Source organism: Oncorhynchus masou, chromosome 31 (assembly GCF_036934945.1).
Source record: "Oncorhynchus masou masou isolate Uvic2021 chromosome 31, UVic_Omas_1.1, whole genome shotgun sequence".
In the NCBI taxonomy this organism is placed as follows: Eukaryota; Metazoa; Chordata; class Actinopteri; order Salmoniformes; family Salmonidae; genus Oncorhynchus; species Oncorhynchus masou.
The window spans coordinates 65,663,910-65,679,345 of NC_088242.1; the positions used below are offsets into that span (position 1 = coordinate 65,663,910).

Here is a 15,436-nt window from a genome sequence, read left to right on the forward strand (position 1 = left end):
GCGTTATGTTGCCTAGCACATCAGTATCAGTATTCGGCAGCAGCGGGAGAAGGCAACCTTGAGTGGAATGTAGAGAATGGGAGGAGTGAAGGAGTGTGAAGGGAGACTGTTCTTAATTACCCTACTATAGAGGAGTGTTAGTATGCACACCACATAGCACACCACCTCTCACTGGTCACACATAAAGAAAAGCTTCTTTCTCTTTTACTATTGGACTTTGTTTTTTTCTCTCTTTTGCATTGGAAGGTGCGAGGGGTGTTGAGGGAGATGACAGATCAGTTTTTCTTTGTTTGAATGACATTTTAGAGTTGTTTTTTTCCTCCATCTTTCTGGTGGTAGGTGAGAAATATCTTCGTATAGGAAAAATATATATGTAAAGGTTTGGTGGTTGCTGCGGGCTTGGTCCTGATTTAAATGACAGTGTAGTGTTGTTTCCCTCCTAGCCTCCACTGAAGGTGTTTGTCTGGGGGGGGGGGGGGGGGTTGTGTTTTAACTTATAGGCATGGATGGACAGGCCACTGGATTTCCCAAAACACTGAAATTGCCTTCTGTCTTGTGCTATGATAAAATATAATGGGGGGAATATTAGTTCCAGGGGCTGGCAGGCTTTTATGACAGATGTTTTACAAGACGCATTAGCACCCATAAAAATGTATTAAGTCATCCAACTAGCACTGTGGAGCAGTCAGGGCCCAGTGAAAGTGTCTGCCTGTTTCTCTTTCTGCTCCTGTCCCAGCTCAGTGTCAAATCAAATCAAACTTTATTTGTCACACGCGCCGATAAGTGTAGACCTTACCTTGAAATGCTTACTTACAAGCCCTTAACCAACAGTGCAGTTCAAGAGTTAACCAAATAAACAAAAGGTAAAAGTAACACAGTAAAATAACGAGGCTATATACAGGGGGTACCGGTAAAGAGCCAATGTGCGGGGGTACAGGTTAGTCGAGGTCATTTGTACATGTAGGTAGAGGTGAAGTGACTATGCATAGATAATAAACAGTGAGTAGCAGCAGTGTACAAAACAAATGGACGGGGGTGCCAATGTAAATAGTCCGGTGGCCATTTGATTAATGGTTCAGCAGTCTAATGGCTTGGGGGTAGAAGCTGTTAAGAAGCCTTTTGGTCCTAGACTTGGTGATCTGGTACCGCTTGCCGTGCGGCAGCAGAGGAAACAGTCTATGACTTGGGTGACTGGAGTCTTTGACAATTTTGGGGGCTTTCCTCTGACACCTCCTATTATAGAGGTCCGGGATGGCAGTAAGCTTGGCCCCAGTGATGTACTGGACCGTACGCACTACCCTCTGTAGCGCCTTACGGTCAGATTCAGCGCAGTTGCCATACCAGGCGGTGATGCAACCGGTCAGGATGCGCTCGATGGTGCAGCTGTAGAACCTTTTGAGGATCTGGGAACCCATGCCAAATCTTTTCAGTCTCCTGAGGGGGAATAGGTTTTGTCGTGCCCTCTTCACGACTGTCTTGGTGTGTTTGGACCATGATAGTTTGTTGGTGATGTGGACACCAAGGAATTTGAAACTCTCGCCCAGCTCCACATACGGGCCTGTCGATGTTAATGGAGGCCTGTTCGGCCTTCCTTTTCCTGTAGTCCACGATCAGCTCCTTTGTCTTGCTCACATTGAGTGAGAGGTTGTTGTCCTGGCACCACATTGCCAGGTCTCTGACCTCCTGTCGAGTCTACTGCTGCTACTGCAGGAACACACAACTACAGGAACTCGTCAACACAGCTCTATTCTATTGTATTCACTTCTTTCTATTGTATTCATCATTAGCACAGGATTGTATGCTCAAACATTAAACATGTGATATCCCCAGTGGTAAGTATTCTGGGCGAAGGTTCTAATTCTGTGTTGTTTTCTTTTGAGAGGACATGTGGAACTGAGGGACAGGGAACGTTTATCAGGAGAAAAGGGTTGTGACAGCAGTTTACAGGCAGGCAGCAGGCAGAGAGGATGCTATAGTCTTCCTTTGTGTCCTTCAGACTTAGGCTATGTACGTGAGGATGACAGAACTTGGATGGGGAGCGTTCACATAACAGAAGACTTAGCCGGGCTGTCTCTTCTCCGTCACACTCTCTCTCTTTCTCTCTCTTTTAATCTCCTTCTTTTCTTCCTCTGCTGCCATATGGTCTTCTACCATCTCTCCATCTCTGATGAAGGGAGAGAATGGGGGAAAAGTCCTTTCCATGACATCGCTCAGAGACACAGCACACACAGACACAGCATTCCAAAGCATTCCCGGACAGCTTGCCTCGGCACCTGGGCAATTTGTTTTTCTTCCATGGTGGCGGCGACAGTAGTCCACCGTTAGGGAGGGAGATGAGGGCGGGACGCAGCTGTGCCAGTCTGCCAAGTGTGTTCGTGGGAGCGTGGGCACCGTGACCAGTCACTCTTCATAATGGCCCAGCCTGGAACGACTCCCATACATCACATGGGACAGATATGCAAATAAAACCAGGGGGAGTCCACCTCTAGCAGAGCCCACTTCTAGTAGAGCAGAATTGATGGCTCCGGGAGGAGGGGGGGGGGGGGTGGTGGGGAGGAAGAGTGTAGGGATAGGGCAGGGTTTCACTGTTATTTATCCCCTGTTAGCTATTGATATGGTTTCTCAGCACACTTGAGGTGTTGTTCAATAGAGGGATAGATAAAAGTTTATCTGGCTCTAAATAGTTTTTCTCTTTGCTGTCCTTGACGCTCCAGCTTTTTGAAGGGAAGTTTAAGTTATATTTTGAGCAGTGGTGAAGATAGAGGTTTTTTAAACTGAGAGGAAAAATAAACCTTGTTTCAAGAAGCTGGAGAGAAATGACAAAGGTTCCTCCAAACTCTGCTCTCCTCTGTAGAAATGTCAGAGCATACCGCAGAAAGATACAAATACCTATTCCAGGGGTGGAGCCCACACAAAACTCAAATTCAGGCGTGGCCAACCCTCCTCCTGGAGCACTGACTGGGTACGAAGGATTTTGTTCCAGCCCTTCTCCGAATCATTTGATTCAGTAAATCTAAGTCCATCCCTGCTCTAATTCAATAATCCTACCACCCCCTCGTCACTCAGAAGGACTTTTTCTCCATTCAACCACATTCTAGAGCTTATAATTTTAGCAATGTTCCGGAATGCAGTGTGATCGTAGTGTGACAGCTCAGCAGTTCCATAAGAATGGCTTGTCCAAGCTGATTAGAGCCTCTACTCTGTTACCCTCTGACACATGGTGGAACTCTATACTCTACAGTCACTACTGCACCCCAAATGTCACCCTGTTCCTTACATAGTGCGCTACTTTTGATCAGAGCCCTGGTCAAAAGTAGTGGACTATATAGGGAATAGGCTGCCTTTTGGGACACAGCCTATACTGTCATCGTCTGGGAGCTAGTTAGTAGTGCAGTACCATACCGCTTCAGGCCCTGTTCTCATATGCAGTCCCAATGAAACCCAGGACCAAATGGCATTGCAGCACTATGGGGACAGTGTTTATAGTTAATTGTAAACAGAGAGGGCTTCAGCACCAAGACCTTGGTTGTTATGGGTTCTTCCTTCACTTCCTCATTTCCAGGCTGTCTAGTGTGTTCTGCAGGCTGCAGAACACACTGCCGGGGACCCCGGCACATTGTCCTGCATTATACTACAGCATTACTGGAGGCACTGATATGCTCCATTTCTCCATTTGGCCCCAAATAGAACTATGGTTGAGAATGAAACGAATATCGTCTGCCTTTCAGGCCTGATCCATCACTTCCTTTAGAGATGATTGTTCTCTCCCCTATTTCTCTCTCTGTCTCTCGGCAAGGCCAGATGGCTATTGGCAAGTTCGGCATGGTGGCAGCACTTTTTACTTTACTCTACATTAAAGAACGATACATTCTCAGTAACTTCTGTCATGCCAACACTTCTGATGGCATCCAGCACTTCGGATTTGGAAGGAATGTTATATACCAAAACGATCATCCAAGGCCAGTCTGAAATCTCAAATTAATGGAGATCTTATAATAACTATGCCTTCTCTTATTGGGTGATATACATCAATGCCTCAGTTTATCATGAACACAAACGGCCTATGCAGTCATGCACCTCCTGCGAATATTGGGTTAGAGTAACAGCAAAGCGCTGGTATGTTTGGAATACGCGCAGTGGATTCATCTAAAATACAGCGATCCTAGCTTTGGGAATGGGCTCAATGAAACTTACCTTTGTTGTCAGTGTACTGTACCCACCAGGGTTTGTGAAACAGTGCAAAGTATGATTTACTTAATATTGGTGTCTGATTGCAGAGTAATAGTAATTGTCTATGGAATCAGTGATCATTTTATTACATTTTGCACAAGGAGGGTTTTTCAAGATATTGTTAAGTGTCACAAAACTATTTGAATCAAATGAACTAAAAAAAAATAACATGTTGAAATATTTATGGCGCAAGAGGGTAAAATTGTCTGGGCATCTGTGCTGGATAGTGTAGGGGTAGACGGTGCCTGGGAAGCCTTTAAATGTAGATTCCGTGAGGTGGTGAATGTGATGGCTCCCATTTAGATGGGTCAGAGTAAAGCTGAGATCTATTCCTTGGTTTAATCATGAGATTCTAGAATCTATTAAAGCAAGGAAAAAGGAACTCTCAAGAGCAGCCTGATTTTGTCCTATATAAACGTAACAGAAATGTAGCACAGAGCAGGATGGATGAAGCTAAGAGAGGTTACTTTGCTGATAAAATCATTGAGAACAAAAATGACCCTAAAAAGTTTTAGAAATAATTTAAGGAACTAGGCTGTAGTACTACCAAAAAAACAAACGAAACAGTATTGGACTGAACATCAGGGGGGAGATGATATATGAAAAAGCAGAGGATGCCAATGAATTCAACTCTTTATTTACATCTGTTGCCAGCAAGCTGGTCAAGAAGTCAAGAAGTATTATGCAGAGTTAGGGGTTCAGCTAAAACGTTTTTCTTTTGCAAAGGTAGCAACAACCAAAGTAGCCTGTATGCTAGCAGAGCTTAAATGCTCCAAAGCCACAGGCCTGGATAATATTCCTGCAAGGTTTCTTAGAGATTCTGCTGAGCAAATTTCCCCTTGTATTACGCATATCATTAATCTCTCTCTTGAACAAGGCATCTTTCCTAGGGACATGTAACACACTAAAGTTATACCTCTGTATAGGAAGGGGGATCAAGCCTCACCCTGGGAACAATAGGCCTGTATCTATCCTCAGTATAGCATCAAATATCCTAGAGAGAGTTGAACATGAGATATTTATAAATGTAAAACAAAAAGCAAAGTCTAATGTATGATTTTCAGTCGTGGTTTTAAAAAAAAAAACTATTACACTGATTCAATTTGACTTTACTTGACTGACTACATCAGGAAAGAGTTTGATGAGGGAAAACTCTGTGGATTGGTACTGCTTGACCTACAGAAGGCCTTTGATACAGTTAACCACTGTCTAATTTCCAAACTGAAGGCACTGGGGTTAAGCAGTATCCCTTTAGGCTGGGTAAAGTCCTAGTTGTCTTATAGGGAGCAAGTGGATAGAGGTTAATGGTTCACCGTCTCAGGCAAAAACCTCTACTGTTTTTACTGTATATAAATGATATGAAATATGCTTGTTCGTTCCGTCTTTTCCTTTTATGCGGATGGCTCTACACTTCTGGTGTCTCATAAAAGTAAAACTTTGTTGGAGAGGATAGTTTGCACAGAGCTTATTAACGTTAACTTATAGCCAATTGCTATCTCTGCACTTAGGTAAAACTGAGGCCATTACTTTTGGATCCAGACCTAAATTGTGTAGGTCCTCTGAAGTCAGAGTGGAGTTAGGGGGTGAGGTGCTGACTACAAAAACCTCTGTTAGTTACTTGGAATGCATCCTTGATTGAAGTTTGGGAGGTGTGAGCATGGCCACTAAAGTGCTAGGAAAGGTTCATGCCTGGACTAAGTTTGTGGCTAGAAAGTCCAAGCTGCTTGATAAGGACTCCATGAGAGTGCTAGCCACTACCCTCATTCAATGCCGTTTTGACTACGCTAGTACTTCCTGGTTTGGGGGCTTATCTAAGCTTCTGAAGGGGAAGCTCCAGATAGTTCAGAATAAGCTGATCAGGGAAGTATTGAAGGTGAGTCCACATACTTACATAGGCAGGAGCTGCTTTCAGGAACTCAACTGGCTGCCTGTTGAGGCTAGGGTGTCCCAGATTTAGACTGGGTTTGGTTTACAGGAGAATTTATGGTTCTGCGCCCAGATATCAAACTGATTACTTTCCCCATGTTAGGGATGCACACCATCACAGCACCAGATCAGGTGTTGCTGATGTGTGCTTATACAGGTTCAAGAGTAATGCTGGGAAAGGTACTTTCTTGTATACTGGAACCTCAGAGTGGAATGTGTTGCCTCTGCCTATAAAAACGATGTCCTCTCTGGGCAGCTTTAAAAATACAGTTAACAGTTTGATGTGCTCTGTTTGAATGTACCTTACGATCCAACTGCAATGATGAGATGTTTTCTTCTTTGTTTTTATGTTTTATTATCTCGCTGTCAAACTCTGCGCAGCCGTGTTGGATCTTGCCTAGTCATCTTGTCTCAAGAGGACCACAATGACAATAAGTCCCAGACTTTGTGTGTTATCCTCTGTGATTTTACTCATGTGCATGTATGGCTTTTCAAGTTTCAGGTGTGCTGTTTTTTTTAAATGGTCGAATGAATAAACTACACCTCTCTCTCCCTCCGGCTCCTCTTTCTATACCTGGCCCTCCACTTTTGGGTTTTTTCTTCTCTCTCCTGTCTTCTCTAGGATGCTCTTTAAGAAATGAATTAAGGTGGAGTAATAGGACTTTAACGACTCTGAAGGAGATATAGGAGGCAGGCGCCGGCTGAACCAGGATGTGCTGAATTCTCTCTAATTGTTTATCAATCTATTTACATCTCTGTGAAAATTGGCTTTATGGGGGAATTATCAGCCACGTGATGCCGCGCTACACTAACAGCCCTCCCCGGAGCACAGAGCCGCCAAATTAAATTTCACACTACTAATTAATGAGAGATTTTATTTCTGTGGCCTACGCAGGCGGCGGAGACAGTGTTGCTCAATGCAACTCCCCTCAATTAGGCTAATTCCTCAATTTTCCCTGTGGCAACAAGTGATTGTAAAAGCACTAAATGAGCCTGTGTCAGATTGACTCTTTACAATAGTTAATGCTCTTATCAGAATGGCTCTTTGTTAATTCCTGTAAACGAGTAACGCAGGTGCGTACGTTGTCGGACATGCACAGGAAATTGGCTCTGGGTGGATAAGTGTTCATACCGGCTGCAAAACTGCTGCTAACTCACATCTCCTCAATGATTATTCTATTGGATAAACATCACCGACGCTTGTTTTAATTCCACATCACTGGCCTTGTGTGTTCCAGAGTTGTATTTCAGAGCCGGTAGCACACAGAGACATTTTCAGGCTAATATATGCTACACTTCACATGGTGGGGGGATTGCATGGATTTCTTCTGGTGAGTGGGTGGTAGTATCCAGTGAATTTCATAATGTACATTTTTACATAATGGCATGTATGAAGATGAGCTGGAATCAGGGCGGCTGGAGGCTGTGGATCAGTAAGCTAATGAGATGGATTCATCTCCAACTGCACTGAGCAGCATTTTGCTCACATCAATCACATGCAATGTAAACTAAAGGTCATATCCTATGCTCCTCTGCCTGTAGCATCACACTTCTCCCATTGGTGTACACTATTGCTGTACCCTTGACAGTACTGTATAAATATATGTATGGATACGGATGAGAGGGAATGCAGTATCTATCTGGCTGTGGGCTGAGATTACAGAATGGTTAGTACATAGAATGGTATGTGTGTGCGTCACATGACCGGCTTCTCCATAGACTCAGGACATGATTGGTGGCTAGATAGCTTTTGCGTTTTCACTTTCTCTCTACTGCAACTTAGGTTTGAGGTAGCTCTATCAAATGAATTGTTTTCAAGAATGTTCTGGGAACTGATATGCGATGATATCTCTTTTCTCGTGGAAAAATATCCCTCTACTCTTGTTATTTTTCCCTCTGCTGCTTTATTTCACAGCTTTATTAGCCCGTCTGTTCACTCTTTGTCTCTATTTTAGTGTGCATGCTTGTGTGTGAGCTGGTGTGAAGTGAAGAGGAGTGAGATGATGTGTGGGTGGATGGATGGGCGTGAAGGTGTTCACTCCCTCTCAGGGGTAGGTTGCATCACCAAGCCGCTCCAGTTTATAATACACTCCAATATCAATAACAGCTTTTTATAGAAAGAATACTCTTATCCAGCGTACTGAATCGCTATTGACAGCTCTTATCTAGAGGCGCTGTGGTGAGAGCATACATTTACAAAATCCTCTCTCACCCTTTCAACCTATGAAACGCTATGCGCTGACAAACACACAATCTCCAATTTACATAATAGTAGTTCCTCCTGCTTCCTCTGAATCACTCTGACAGAGAATCCATTTCCTCCCCGAGCATGTGAAGCACTGATACAGTATATCCTTGTCTTCCTCTCTGCCTTTCCATCTCTCTATTTCCCTTATTCCCTACCCTCCCTCCAACACCTCCTTCTACTCTGCATTTCCCCTCATCACACTCCATCCCCAGCTCAGATTCTCTGTGGCAGGATGATTGCAGTACAAAGTGCTGGGGGATGGCACAGGGTCTCCCAGGGACAGGTGGATGAGCAGGGGCCATTTCTAAATTACACATTTCACACATAGCAGATGTCAGATGGAAGAGGACAGATCTACTGACATTAACCATGAGACGGAGAGAGTGGGATGGAGAGAGGGAGATAGAGCGAGCGAGGCAGACATGAGGATGGAGAGGGAAAGAGGAAGAGTGCTAAATAAAGAGAATGAGAGACAGAGAGAGGAGGAAAGGGATGTAGTGCCTCGCAGGACAATGGCCAATTAGGCCCAGTGGAGTGTTCACTCTGCTATGTCAAATTACCCATCATACTCCTGGTTCCATTTTCCACAATGGACTGCCATCTGGACTCTCTCTCTCTTTTGTTCTCTCGCTCACTCTCTTTCTCTCTCTCTCTTTCTTCTCTCATTCTTTTGCTAATAACCCTCAACTCAATCTTCATCACTCATACTCCCTCTCATCCTCTCTTCATCCCTTTCTCCCTCCTTTCCTATATCACTCCCCCATCTACTTCTCGGTTGGTCCATGTCTCAGAGCTGTGTGCGATGTTAAATCATCCCGGAGAAGATTCAAGTTTTACTTCATTAAGTAGTGGCAGAGTGCAGTGCTTACTGGAGAGCCAGGGTAAGAGACTGTCCTGGAGGCCCTATCGATAACCATTAAGGATCCTCTCTCATTACAGCCCCCTTCCCTCTCAGGCCCCCAGGGGTCCTGAGAAATGGGCCTCTCTCCCTAGCTAATGTGATTGAGTAGTAGGTCCAGGCGGCATCACCGCTGTTTGGAAATGCAAATGGGGGATATTTATTTACCACTTGGATGACTGGCATGAGTGTCTCTACTCTGGTGCTCTGGTGAAGTGCTCACTCCGACAACCTCTATGCTTAACCAGGAAAGACCTAAGTTACTTCCCTGTCCCCTCCTCATCAGCCTCTCCTCTTCGTCTCTCCACTACTCCTGCTTTCCCCCAGTCGCCTTCAAGCACTAAAGTACTGCTAAATCAGCCCCCCCCCCCCCCCCACATTGAGCCTGTCCAGAGTACCGCAGTCTGATTATACACAGAGCAATAATGCTAGATTGACGCGGCAAGTCTGGAGCGTGATGGGCGCATTTCCGGATGAAGACTTAGAAACCCTGCAATTTCACTGCCAAGAGCAGTGAATCAAACTCAATCAGGCCACAGCTCCCCTCCTTCCCTCTCTCCTTCCCTCTCTGTCTGTCTCTATAGGCCTCAGCAACCCCACCCCCCCCCCCCGCCAAAAAAAGAAAGAACAAAGTCAGAAACACCGTGCTTGATCCTACCCCCTGTTCCTCGCAGGGAGAACAAAGCTTTCCAAAATGAGCAATTGGTTCGTTTTAAGAGGGAGGGTAAGACATTTCCAATTTACACAGTCAGTGGATGTTAGTAAGATTCAGAGACTTTTTGAAAACTTTTCACCCAGAGCACGCTCTTTTTCTCACATACACATTTGTCTCTCGCACACATACACATCTGATCCCATCCATTGAGACCCCATCTATGCATCCATCACCCAGGGGTCTCAGAACTCTCCCGACCCCAGACAGTGAGCCCCGCGTTGGGCTTTTCAGCTCAACGTGCCCCCTATCCGCGAGCCACGATCACAGGCAAAGGAAAACGAAAAACGTATCGATGCTAATCAATAATGCACGGACTGCATTAGTCCTCAGTAAGACGGTACTTAAGATGGAGGGAGTGGGTGGTGGTGGTGGTGGTGAAGGGAAAGGGAGAAAGAGAGTGACTAAGAGAGGTGTTGGAGGAGAGGTGTGTACAAGCTTGTGCACGTTTACAGAAAGAGAGAGAGGTAAAAGCAGAGAGCAGGAATCTAACCTTGTCGGGAATATTTCTCCCCTCATCTTGACATTTTGTTCCTTATTAACGCTTATCCCTGTTCTCTCTCTTGACGTACTGCGCTGTCTCCTGCGGGTGAAATAAATAAGTTATTACGTCCAAGGGCTGAGCCAGGACTATTGCAATAGAAATAGTTCATTTCCCACCGTAGGGGAGCCATGTGAATATATGTATAATTACATTTTCATATCAAACAGCAGGGAGACTTTTTGGTTGACTGGAGATGAAAGATGAAATTGCCTTTTACACAAATAAGACTTTCTGAGTTTCTCCCAAAACACAGCTTCTCCTCCTCATGTCAGGCATGGGGGAACAATGTCACTGTGTGTGTGTGTTTGCCAACCTCTCTCTTCTCTCTCTGTCTTGCTCTCACTCTGAGAAAAGGTGTTTAGAGTATAACAGCCATCAGAGGTGCGAAGGTGTACACTTTCACACTGACTTTGTTGAGGAAAAATATAAAGACAACAACCTGGCCTAAAAGACATAACATAGTAAACAGTTACATAAGACAGAAGGTTACATCAAAAAACGAAAGGAAGGTGGGCGTATAACGTGAAGATCTAGCAACCCACGGGTTGAATGACATTATGGACAACTTTAGCATTTTGACTAATTAGCTACTAAGCAACTACTTAGCATGTTAGCTAACCCTTCCATTAACCCAAACCTTAACCCCTAACACTTATTCCTAACCTTTAACCCTAATCTTAACCACTAGCCTAGCTAATGTTAGCCATCTAGCTAATGTTAGCCACAACAAATTGCAAATGTATTATTTATCACATATTGTACGATTTGAAATTCGTTAGATATAGTACGAAATGAGTGATGAACATCCACAAATTAGGATGAAGAGAAGTGGAGGGTGGGATTGTGTACTTGCAGGTGTGTGTGTTCTGCTCTTTGAGGTGCCCTGATAGCTGCCTGCCTGCTTCCTATTCATGGATGTGCTGCTCTGCTGCCTGAGGCCGCACCACAGTCGGAGGGGAGCAAGAGAGGGAGGAGGAGAGGGGGAAAGGCCAAATATCTGGGTTGTTAAAGGAGGAGAGAACAAAGTAGTAGCCTCTGAGGAGGTCCCAGAGGCAGGAGAGGGCTGTTGGGTTGTTAAAGGAGGAGAGAACAGCGTAGTAGCCTCTGAGGAGGTCCTAGAGGCAGGAGAGGGATGTTGGGTTATTAAAGGAGGAGAGAACAGCGTAGTAGCCTCTGAGGAGGTCCTAGAGGCAGGAGAGGGATGTTGGGTTGTTAAAGGAGGAGAGAACAGCGTAGTAGCCTCTGAGGAGGTCCTAGAGGCAGGAGAGGGATGTTTGAATTCAGACAAAGTGAAATCCAGCAGAGATGTGGTCTTTGGGAGGAGATCAGGGGGTGAGTAGAGTGAGAGGGGAGAATGGTTAGAAGTACAGAGAAAGTTCAGTTAGCAGAGTGGGGAGTTGGAGGAGAAAGAGTAGGAAGTGGGCAGAAAGAAGAGAGAGAAGGATATAGAAGGAAAGAGAGGAGAATGAGTGTGCAGACATGAGGAGGAAGAAATTAGGAGGAGACTGTCTGTTTCTTGGCTTCTCTCTCTCTCTCTGGGAGGAAAGAGGAGGAATGAGAGAAGTAGGATGAGAGGAGGAGAGAGAAGTCTTTTTTTCCTGTCCCTTCCCTTCTCTCTCTGGGAGGAGGGCTGTTCTGTCGTTCTGTCACCCTCAGAAGGTTGTCCAATTATGGGATATGATTAGTGCAGCCTGTCCCCGGTGGAATGGAATCTATCACACCGTCTCTGATTGCAATAGGCTCCACCAATTTGGCAATCACTTTACCTGCGTCACTCGACAGCCACTAAGTAGAGTAAAGCATTTCTACTTAACATCTCAAAATAATACAAGCTAAGACTTTTGATTGGTGACATGTACTGTAGTGTTTGTGCATGCACCCGCAAATGTGTCTGTTTTTTGGGTCCTCACAAGGATAGTAAAACAAGGAAAATTTCACTGGTCCCCACAAAGAAAAAGGCATTTTAGGCTTAGTGGTTAGGGTTACAATTAGTTAGGTTTAGGGTTTGATTTAGGTTTAGGTTTAGGGTTCGGGGTTAAGGTTATGTTAGGGATAGGGGTCAGGGAAAATAAGATTTTGAATGGGAGTCAATTGTTTGGTGCCCACAAGGATAGTATGTGTGTTTGTGGCAGAGAGAGTGAGAGAGTGAGAGAGTGAAAGAAAGAAAGAAAGAAAGAAAGAAAGAGAAAAAAAAGATGTTCCTCTCACCAGATCTTCTTGTGTGTCTCGTTCCTTCAGACTCCCAGAGCCAAGACGAGACCCTCAGGACCCCAGGGACTATGGAGAGGGTGGGTCCAGATCCTCAATGGGACACGCCCCTTGACACCAGCTGCCCAATCACAGATCACTTCCCACTCCTCTCTTTCCTCCTACTTCTGTCCAGGAGACCAACAAAACCAGAGAGATTCTCCTCTCCATGTCTGATGAAAACGGAGTGAGAATGAAGAAGGCTGTAACAAAATGGATGGCTCTTTCTTTCTGCTTTCAGAACTTTTAAAACTCTACTAAGTCTTTTTTAAATTGAGGTTCATGAGTCGATTGCAATCTATTACCGTCAGGCAAAATTTTCACACTCAATCAGATCCTTGTCTGGTGAGCTGTGCTCAGTGAGTAGTGTAGGTAGAAAAGCTGAGGACCTGCTAAAACCCAGCAGATGTCAGGATTGGATCATGAAATTCTGAATGTGACACGCTGTGCTTTACATTAATTTCTTCAATGTATTTAGTAATGACAAGCAGCATTGACCAAAAAAAAGCCAAGCAAAATAAGTTGACAGAACACCTTAGATCAGAGGAGGAATATAGAATGTACAGGACAAGGTGGGTGTTCCTGTTTTATACTCTGAAGGGAAATATATCACAAGTGTCTTAAATCTGCCTTGACGTATAAACACAACCTAGTACTTACTAACTGCTCTTGTCTTCTCTTGTTTGTCCTCACCTTCAAATTCTCTCCCCTCCTTCCTCTTGTTTTTGTCAGATTCGTCATCAGATGATGCGTTGGCACATATTGATTTCTGAGAGCTGCTGCGTACATGTTACGGGGAATCGAAGTGTATTTTGCCTGTATGTAATAGCTCTCTGTGCAGTGTCAGCGTTCTCTGTAATACCATGCCTCATTACCCGAGACAATCTGCAGTGTACAACAGACAGTGCAGTCCTGACTCCTGACGACTAACTGCATACAGTACTTTGTCTTACTCCATCATGTCATTCAATAATCACACACAGAAGGTATATATATATTTTTTGATGCGGTCTATTTTGTCTTAAAGGAGAAAGTAACCTTTAACCGAATCAATATGATTTGGGTTGTGACCAGGACCAAGCCCTACCCAATGGATCATGTTATTTTGTAGCAGTTATGAAATGATTAATAGAAAGATATATAATCATTTCATGACTGCTACAAAATAAGTAATATATATATATATATATATGACTGCTACAAAATAAGTAATATATACTACATGACCAAAAGTATGTGGATACCTGCTCGTCGAACATCTCATTCCAAAATCATGGGCATTAATGTGGAGTTGATCCCCCCCTTTGCTGCTATAACACCCTCCACTCTTCTGGTGTTGGAACGTTGCTGCAGGGATTTGCTTCCATTCAGCCACAATAGAATTAGTGAGGTCGGGCACTGATGTTGGGCGATTAGGCCAGTCTCGCAGTGGGCGTTCCAAAGGTGTTCGAAGGGATTGAGATCAGGACTCTGTGCAGGCAAGTTCTTCCACACCAATCTCGTCAAACCATTTCTGTATGGACCTCGCTTTGTGCACAGGGGAATTGTCATGCTGAAACAGGAAAGGGCCTTCCACAAACTGTTGCCACAAAGTTGGAAGCACAGAATCGTCTAGAATGTCATTGTATGCTGTAGTGTTAAACCCAGATTAGTCCATCGGACCGCCAGCTGGAGAAGAGTGATTCATCACTCCAGAGAACGCATTTCCACTGAGTCCAATGGCGGCAGGCTTTACACCACTCTAGCCAATGCTTGACATTGCGCATGGTGATCTTAGGCTTGCGTGCGGCTGCTTGGCCATGGAAAACCATTTCATGAAGCTACCTACAACCAGTTCTTGGGCTGACATTGCTTACAGAGGCAGCACTCGGCGGTACCGTTCTGTGAGTTTGTGTTGCCGACCACTTCGCGGTTGAGCCCTTGTTGCTCCTAGATGTTTCCACTTCACAGCAACAGCACTTACACTTGACCAGGGCAGCTCTAGGAGGGCAGAAATTTGACGAAATTACTTGTTGGAGAGGTGGCATCCCATGATGGTGCCACGTTCAAAATCACTGAGCTCTTCAGTATAGGCAACGGGTGTGGCTAAAATAGCCAAATCCACTCATTTGAAGGGCTGTCCACATAGTTTTGTATACATAGTGTGTGTATATATATATATATATATATATATATATATATATATATATATATATATATATAGATTAGTTTTGATTCAGCAATCATGGTAAGAGTAAAGGTAAATAGTCAGGATATGAAATTGTTTATTAATGCTGTTGCCTTGAATTAATTAATAAATGAAATGGCATAATTGTTTCACTAGCATATTTTCTCCCTTAGTAATTATTTATTAGACAAGCTAAGTTCTGTGGTGTTTTCCACCTCCTTATGTGAGGGCCATTTCTCAAAACATCTGCCATCACCCGTCCTTCTCGGCTCCTCAACAGCACTTCTTTGTAGGGGAGGGAGAGAAGGAGGAGTAGATGAGCTGGGTAAGGAAGGGAGTCATTTTCTGTCTTTCCTTAATCAAGATTCATGGCACCCTTTCATTCAGACAGGACTGGGGGTTGGGGAAGTAGAGGAATGGAGGGAAAGGGGAGAAGGATAGCTGCTCTTAAATTATGTCTTCTA

At 44.4% G+C, this 15,436-nt stretch overlaps 1 protein-coding gene across 3 annotated transcripts in view; it reads left to right on the plus strand.

The window, feature by feature from the left end:
- The window catches only part of LOC135524280 (tripartite motif-containing protein 44-like), a 69,152-nt gene extending 54,179 nt beyond the window's left edge, over positions 1 to 14,973 (plus strand). For 2 of the 3 annotated variants that reach the window (XM_064951684.1, XM_064951683.1), the window contains exon 6: positions 12,797 to 12,984. In XM_064951684.1, coding sequence (XP_064807756.1) covers positions 12,797 to 12,881 — 85 coding nt within the window. In that variant the 3' untranslated portion in view covers positions 12,882 to 12,984. Of the gene's footprint in view, positions 1 to 12,796 lie in introns of all 3 variants that reach the window. The other variant, XM_064951682.1, reaches the window with a different exon arrangement.
- The last annotated feature ends 463 nt before the right edge of the window (positions 14,974 to 15,436 follow it).